Here is an 8,808-nt window from a genome sequence, read left to right as displayed (position 1 = left end):
TCCTTGCAAAAAACAAAAACACCCCCTCTCCCTAAATTCCTGCAGGATCCTGTAAGCTGCACTGCAGGGAGCCAACACTTTTTAGCTGATGCCAGTGTACCAATGCTTATTTGGCTATAAGTCTCTATGACTTACAATAAACAATTGGCCTGTTACTCATGATGCCTCTTATGTCTCTGAATATTTTGATTTGATTTCAAGCAATTTTAGTTTTAATAAAAATAATGGAAAAGCAAATATAGATTTCCAGGGGCAATCCTTTCTGCAAACCTTGCATTGTGCTGCTATTATTGGTGCATATACCTGCTATTGAATGTCTTAAAGATTTAGTAGCCTTGTTAATCTTTTGGCCTTTAATTTAGATGAAGGCTAGATTTGAATCACAGTTGATGAGTGTTAGGTAGGTTGTATCATATATCGAAATCTGATTTAATTGCTTTGATGGATTTATTTTTTTCAGATGCTGAGGAGAAATGGGACTTTTGAAACCTTAGAAGTCTATTTCATGCTTCATTACAACATAATTCTAAACCCTTATATTTCTACCATTCCTATTTTGGTAATGAAAGGAATGTAATGGGGAAGTGTTTAAAATCATCATCAGCAATCTGAGGGTTAATCCCGCTTAACCTAACTTTTATTAAGAGAATGGCACCAGATCATATAGTTTGTCTGGAGTGCTGGGGGACTGTTAGCATTCCACCAGTGTGGGTTAATTCTTAACCTGTGATTTCTGCAGGTTCCCATAGTAGTCATGCACACCATATACCCACCCCAACTAATAGCATCCATTCATAACTACTCACTACAGCAGGATTTGACCTGAGAAACTCTAGAATTTTGTTTCAATTTATTAACTCAGAATGTTTTGAAAAGTTTTTTAAATAAAGTTTTCCCTTGGCCAGCAAGGGAATTGTCAGCCTGAAGTTCTCAGCAGCATCTGGTGAGGCTCTCAGCCAAGTTCTTCAGATACTGTACATCCACAATGACAGCCCATTGGCCTTTGCCGTGACATTTGCTTAATCCTCAGAAAAGACTTCCTGGATCTAGGAAATTTAATTCCTGACTCCTTCGACCCAGATGCTGGCCAAAATGTAGTTTGCAATCTGTATGTAATCTGTATTTTTCCCTAGGAACTGGCCTTGCTGTTAAATTTTTCTAAAACAGTCATATTAATATGTTCAAAAATCCACTGCTGAGTTTCAGATAAAGGATCACATCTGTTCATGAAAATCTTCTTCTCAGCTGGGTTGCAATCTATGCAGCTGTTGCTTACCGGATGGAACAAAGTTTTGTCCTATAGGAATGAGAAAAAAAATAGAATTAAGTAGTAAATGCCAAGTGATTAAAAGTGTTCTCATTTTCTAGAACTTGGATTAACACAACCCTAGCTGAGATTATTTAGTTTTCTATAGATATTCTCTGAGCAATAATCTGGAGTGAAAAACAAAGCTATTATTGGGGAGATATAGATAGCTGAGTGATTTCTTAGGACAAAAAGTGTGTGTCTTTTACCTCAGAGAATAAAAGCACAGAGACAAATGGCAACAAGCAATGATCTAATTTCCTATCTTTCCATCTTCATGAGACTCTAAGAAAAGTCTGATGTGCTTTCTGTATACGTCTGATACAGACTCCATGTGGCATTGGTTGGACAAGTCACTTAAATGCTCTCCCTCACTGTCCCCACTTGTAAAAAGAAGATGATAATATTTGCTTCCCTGCCTTATGGAAGTTTTGTGAGTTGTTAAATTAATAGTTGTTAAATTGCTTAGAAAACAAAAAATGGATATTTATTATTAATTGGGAGTTTTGGTTAGCTGGAGTTTGGTGAAATCAGGACTGCACTGTAAATAATGCAAGCACAGTCCCTTACAATTTGATTTACATCTGTGTAAATTCCAGCTGCACCGCTTGTTAGAGAACACTGAAGACTAACACATTGAATCTGAATCTTAGGTAAGGAAGAAAATATCCACTGGGTGCTAATATTTGAGGGTTGGAAAGTTCTAATGTATTTGGATTTTGTGTGGTGTGTGGGTGGTTAGATAGCTGAAAAGTTTCCGATGATCTGTACAATACACTTACTCTAGCTGTTGAAATAACATTTCAGATAATCCCTGGTAAACATATCCAGGTTTCTCCCTCTGTGCCAGGCATGAGCCTGCCAACATTTAATACTAATCCAGGATGTGAACACTTGCACAGCCACAGAGTAGAAGGCAAGAAAGAGAATAAGAGACAAACAAGAAAAGGTTCCTGTAATTTAGTCTGACCTATTTCTGGTTTCAGTACCTGCAACAGACAGACCAAATTCAAAAGTGCAAGGCCCAGTTTTGTCCTTCTGGCCTTCTTGAGGCTTCTCACCTCACATATCATCACTCCCCAAAGCTGGCAGCTGAATACAACTTTTTTTGACATATTTAAAATAAAAATAATTTACAGAGACTCTGTCAGTGCTGACAGGGCTAAATTGGACCATAGGCTTTATTCGGATCACTCATATGCAGGCTCCCACCTTGTTTTCCTCACCTCTGCCTGTCCATTCCATTTGTGTGAGCTGGCAAAATGTTTCAATTTGCAAGAATCCTGGTCTTTCAGGGCTAGGCTGTGCTATTAAAGCAGATGCAGAGCCATGCTGCCCAATGAGAACACAAGACACCCTTGTGCAGGTGTGCCCTTCTTTTTGTGGCTGACCAGCTCTAGCGGTCAGGGCTAAAGGGGTGTGGAGATTGCCCCTCCTAGCCCCCTCTGTGGCAGCTAGTGCTACTGCCAAGCAGTCCCTGAACCCAGGAGAGTGCTGTGACTGTAACTGGCCCCTGCTCTGGGGTCTAGGGCGACGAAGACTCCGTACGTCCTTCCTAACCTTTTGCACAAGGGCCAACCACAGTCTGGTCCTCTGTGCTTTGAGACATCAGGATCCTTGGAAACTGAAATACCCTGGTTGTACACAAGCAGAAAGCAACCTGTTCCAGCAGGAGAAATGTGCTATTCAAGAGCACTGCTGCCTTCCCAAAGAAAGCCTGTGCACTTCTGGGTTAGTACCTGTAGTGCAAATTTTTGGATTCATTATGGTTGCTGCTTTCCTTTTACAAGTTTTCGTAATTAGAAAGCAGACCGTGTCCCTTTAAGAACAGTTTTTTATTACTCTGAAAAACTTCTTGGTTTCTTAACAAACAAATGTTTATCCATTGTCATCTCTAGTTTTCTCTGGCCTGAGGTTTAATTATTACTGGGTCATGGATTTCAATGGAAATGGAATCAGGACCATAAGGGGTAACAGTAGTTTGTGCTCTAAAGCATAATTTTCCACTTGCAGCCAGAGGAGCATAGGCATAAATCGTCCTTCACAGCCAGCATAAAAAGCCACAAGAAATCCTCCTGTAGATTTCAGTTCTGTCGGGGAAGAGAAATTAGATTTTTTTCTCTGCATGTGGGCAAGTCTGAATATTATTTTAGAAAGAAAACCGTTTCCATAAGATAATGGACATACTAGCAGGCCTGGACTGCTCAAGTAATTGGTTCGATGTCTCATTACCTTTCACTTCTTCTTTAACTACAGTCAAGGTCAGTAGTGACTGAAAATCATTATCCTTGGATGTCTGCAGTAGTTTATTTAACAGGAGGTGGTAGTCTCAGCACAGTTTCTCCCAGACAGGTGTCCTCATGATAAAAACCACCATAAGAATGATACACCCATTAACAGTCTCAGAGAAGAAGCTAAGGGCCTAATGTGCATGGTGAGAGAATTCCTCTGACAGTTTGTCCCTGCACCTCTGTCAGGCAGTTGGAGCAAAATGCTCTTTGTACCTGCTTTCTGGATAGAGAACTTTAGTTTCTGATGTTGTAAATCTAGCACCTTTCCTAATCACTACACTTAGAGTAAAATTATAGTATAATTAAATTGGTCTTTCACAACTGGCTTTGTTTTTTTAAAATCTACTAAATCCGTCCCTACTCATAGAAGCTCTACAAATGGCAATAAAGGAGTTAGAGTGGATAAATTGAATCATGCTTTATCAGACTCAAACCATCTGGAGTGATGCTAAAATAAAAATTGAGGGCATGTCCCTTTACTGGGAGAAATGGAAAATGAGAGGGATTGGTTAATATGGCAACATAGCAAAATTTGCTTCATCTGAGCATTTTATAAGATTAATGACAAAAACTAGAGTACTTCACGTGACATGAGAAGAATTAAAAATAAGAATTCCATGTGATCACTAAGAAGGTGGGGGGGGGGTAGGCGTGGGGTGGAACAGAGTAACAGATGTGGTCTTTGTTTATGAAAAGGGGCTGTTTGTTGCCTACCTATAGACTATTATTCTTATGGATACTTTTGCACCATTAGTTTAAAATTAATAGACACTTGTAAAAAAAAAAAGTACAGCCAGACCTATGTTAGGAACATTTGCCAGCATAGTAACGTTGCTTAGAGGTGTGCTTTTTTTGAGACATTTACATGCCAGCAGAAGCCCTAGTGCAGATACAGTTATACCAGCATAGAAGTGCTTTTGGTGGTCTAGCTTATTCCTTCGGGGAACTAGTGTAAGCACTTTTTGCTGGTATAACTTGCATCTACATTTGGAGGGGTTTTGCTGGTATACTTACATTGGCAAAAGTTTCTAGTGTAGACCTGGCCTATATCTGACGTGAGGCAATCAAAAACTATTTAATACACAGTCAAGCTCAGCTGAGAAATCAGCTTAGACCTGAGTAAGGGGAATATATTTAACCATTAGTTTTGCAATGTCAGCAGATCCTTGCTTTGAAGTTATATAGCCAAACCAGAGGCACTTGTGTAGCTATGGCAATTAAGAAGATAGACTGCTACCAGGTTTGTATTATGGTTAAGATTGTGTCAGCACTTTCATCATAAAAAACATTTTCAAGGAATTTCTAATTCAGATGTAAACTTTTGGCTTGTCCTGAGAATTTTTATGAGATCTCATCCCTCTAGATAACAAAAACAAAGCAGTACAGGGGACTTAAAGGAATGTACACTATAGTGTTTTTGAAAGTGATACTATTTCATTGGCTGTCTACTGGAGTCTGTCCACATCAAAAGTGATGAACCAGGTACAGAAGACAGCTCCGGAGCTGCATTTTGTCACATGGAACCGGTACACTAAGCACTAATGAAGTGTTAAAGTTGTTAAAGCTTCTTTCTAGCAGCTTGGATAGACACAAAGATCAATTAGAAGTGGAGCTGAAGCAGGAAAGAACTGTTCTAGGGGTACAAAGTGAGATATTCAGCTGGTGTCCATTGGCATAGCTCCACTGACTTCAATGGTGCTCTGCTGATTTACACCAGCTGAGGAGCTGGCTCAGATACTGTAGCTGGATTACAGATGCTACCTCAGTTTCAAAGATATCACATTTCTGGAAAACCCTTTGGCACGTCTCTGCTTGCAATGTAAATACTGGATTAAATGGCGAAGGTCAATAACTAGACACCCGAGGAAAATGTCAGTAGCTAAACTATTTCTAATGGTTATAGTTCAGTTTACTAGAATACATCATCTCAAACTAGAAAGTGCTACTGAGATATGTGCAGTAAAATCCAAATCCTTGCCCTTATGCTCAGCTTGAGTAAATGTGGGAGCACGGGGGATGATGGTTATGTGGAGGGATCCCTCAGCATTTCAAAGAAAACTGCACAGATTGCAACAATGAAAGGGTTAATCAAAGTCAGTAATTTGTTAATCTTATTTGAAATCCTGTTAGTATTACTATGGCACTGTTTGATCTGAACACAGTTTCCAGCATGACCACATATTTTTAGTGCTTTATAAAAATGGGTTGAAACAGCAGATCAGAGGGACACCTAAACTGCTTACCCTTGATTTGTAAACTCCCTCTTTTTTGTGGGCTTACAACAATGCTTTTAATGTTAATTTTTGTGTGTGATGTATCTGCCAAATATACTCTTTAAAGTATAGTAAAATATTAATATTTAACTCATGAGCAGCATTTCTTGCTGCTGTCACACAGAATAAAAATATTCCCTGTGGTGCCTTTGTTAAAACGACACACGTCTTAAAGTGTCAAAATGGTAAAGCATCTTTCAAGGAATAAGGGGCTCACCCTGTGTTGGATCAAATCTGTATTAATTTAACTTTGACCTAAGTAGCTGCAAATGCACACAATGTGCATAAATGCCTACTGCATATTAAAAGAAACATGCTTTACAGAGATTCTCATTTAAGCTAAACTGGAATAAACCATAATGGTTTTTAAAACCAATGTCTTTTGACTGGACAAACACATTGTTCTCCAGATTCAGTACAGACTCAAGATAGTATGAATATCTGAAAATGACCCAAGGTGACTCCAACCTTCCTATAGCTCCAATGCTGGTTACCCTTCATGCCATGACAGTCATACAGTGTGACAGGGCTACTGTGCGAAACAGCATCGAAGCAGAATTTTCTGGTGTGAAGAGGTTCCCCGGGGCGGATGTCTTCTCTCCAACCAAAGGTAAAGAGCTACAAAAAAACAAAAAAACAGGCAAGATGATAATATATGGCTGTTGAAAGACATTTAAAAATAAAAACCAAACCAGTGTATATGCCCTTCCTTTGCATGTCATGGAAAAGGATTAATTAGACACCAGTTGATGATATAGTGATTCAAAGTTCTGTTGGTTAAATGTGTGCATTAACAACACCACAGAACAAACATCAGTATGGAACAACTGCTAGTTCTTGGCAGAAAAAGAAAAATTCAGATTACACAAATATTAGTTATTCTCCCAGTTCTAAGAAGAGGGGGAGAGTTCTAGAGTTACTGACAGAAGAAATTATTAAACCTTTGGAATCTCATATGTAGGCAGCATTTCAGAGAACACAGGTGCAAAACAGTCAGGGAGTTCAGAAGATCATCCTAGCTTAGCCTCACGCACACAGCATTTTTCTGACCTTCACTTAGAAATCACTGGGGTAGTATCTCAGTCAGTTACATAGATAGATCATTCCCCTGCCGAATTTTTGTCATGTTTAACCTACAGTTTCTTTTATTTATATGGTATAATATCATTTCCTCTCTTTTGCCCCCTTTTCCCAAGCCAGACATTAAGTTCTATCCATCTCCCTCCTCTACAACTTGTGATCTACATGCAAATCATTAAAGCCCTTCTTCATGTGGTTCTGAGAGAGATTCTGTAGGTTTACAGTCAGTAACAGCGTCCTGCTCAATCAGACATCAGCTGCCTGATGTTACTGCGCAGCACCACAAAACATTCATTCATAAGATGCAGGAGACAGGCCTGGCATCATCAGATTTAAAGATCTGGCATTTTCCTTTCATGCGAGCCAGTGTGTAATACAGGTCACAAGTTTTAGGTTTTAGGTTTAATATATTGGTATTAGTTCTTCAGTACTGTACTATCTCCTTGGCAGAGTTAATTTGAAAGCTGGTATATTTTATGGTGCCGTATATTTGAATAGCTGTCAATTTCCAGGTAGTCTCAGTTACACCTATGTAAATCCAGGCCATTGCAGTCAAGGAGATCAGAACTTGGCCCTGAGTACCTCTGTCTTAGGGTGCATATTTTAATCCTTTCATTGTTCTAGTCATCCTCTGAATTCTTTCTGAAAGTGATGCTCTGTTTAAAATGAAGTGTTGCAAATGATGCACTGTGCTCCAAGTGTGGCTGTATAGAGATTGCAAAGAGAGGAATTATTACCTCCCTTGGCCTGCAGGCAATCCCACTATATGTACAGCACATATCAGAACAATATTTGCTCCCCCTCCACATCACTGCATCTCATTGTGAGCTCATGTTCTCTTTGTTATCTGCTGTCATTCCCTATTTGTTTCTGCATTACAGGTTCTCTAGCCAGCATTTTCCTTGTTTGGCCCTGTGCTGTGCTTATTATTTCCACCTTCCCTCAGAGTATTGTTTTACATTTATCTACAGTAAAGGACAGTGGACAGCTTTAAAATGGTTTTTAAACCAATCCTTGCTTTGTAAAAGGCTAAGTCATTTTCTCCATTTCTTTGTGCTTCTTGAACAAAGACTCCCATACCCCCTGCTGAGGTACCTTTTTATGTCATCAGCAGTGGGAGAAGCAGGATTTGGCACTGCAGAAGCAAGGCTGCTGCTTCAAAAAAGTATAAGCCTTAAAAAAATTATCACTGTTAGTCTGCAAGCCAAGTTACAGGCCTGAGGCTCAAAATAACCAACGATAGACATCAATGCAAAGCTGGGAATCCCAGCTTCCCAATGGTGTGGAACAGACGTTCTGAAACTCTCTCATGCTGTTGACTATTTTGTAAGAGACAGAGCCTCTCATGGGCCATATTCTAATCTCTCACTGCTTAATTCTCAAACTATTTCATTCTGCATACCAGCAGGAAGGGCGCTACAGACACTGGTGATCTATGGACCTTGAGAACCGCTGCCATACAGAATGCATTGATACTCAAATTACCAGCTTGTGTCCTCATCTCCAGCCATTTCAATTATTGCATGATTTCTCTAGATGATGGCTTGGGGACTGATAGAGATAAATGTTGTGCACCATATCCTCTCTGAAACCTGAGAATTCGAATTTTCTAACATACAGCTTTCATTTCCAGCCCTAGTGGTCTGAGCAATAGTGGACCTTAAACCTCCAGACTATCCGGGCTTTTTTTCCCTTTGTCTTCTCAAATTGTTGCCTTTTGAAACAATATCTACTCTTCTTTCTGCAAGTGCTGCCTCTCCCTGGTGTTGCCATAATAAAAGCAACCTCAGCAGGGACTGGAACTCCCTCTTAGAACTTCGCAGAAAAGGAGAAAATTAGATTGGAGGGAGGAGCAACT

At 39.6% G+C, this 8,808-nt stretch overlaps 1 protein-coding gene across 2 annotated transcripts in view; it reads right to left on the bottom strand.

Moving 5' to 3' along the window:
• Positions 1-1,129: 1,129 nt before the first annotated feature.
• Positions 1,130-8,808, bottom strand: part of GALNTL6 (polypeptide N-acetylgalactosaminyltransferase like 6) — a 948,073-nt gene continuing 940,394 nt past the window's right edge. For both annotated transcript variants that reach the window (XM_024194141.1, XM_024194132.1), the window contains 2 exons: positions 6,339-6,488; positions 1,130-1,297 (listed from right to left, as the gene is read on the bottom strand). In XM_024194141.1, coding sequence (XP_024049909.1) covers positions 1,130-1,297; positions 6,339-6,488 — 318 coding nt within the window. The remainder of the gene's footprint in view (positions 1,298-6,338; positions 6,489-8,808) is intronic.

Source organism: Terrapene carolina, unplaced genomic scaffold (genome assembly GCF_002925995.2).
Source record: "Terrapene carolina triunguis isolate 2854851 unplaced genomic scaffold, T_m_triunguis-2.0 Scaffold66, whole genome shotgun sequence".
NCBI lineage: Eukaryota > Metazoa > Chordata > Testudines > Emydidae > Terrapene > Terrapene triunguis.
This window is presented reverse-complemented; position numbering and strand designations above follow the sequence as displayed.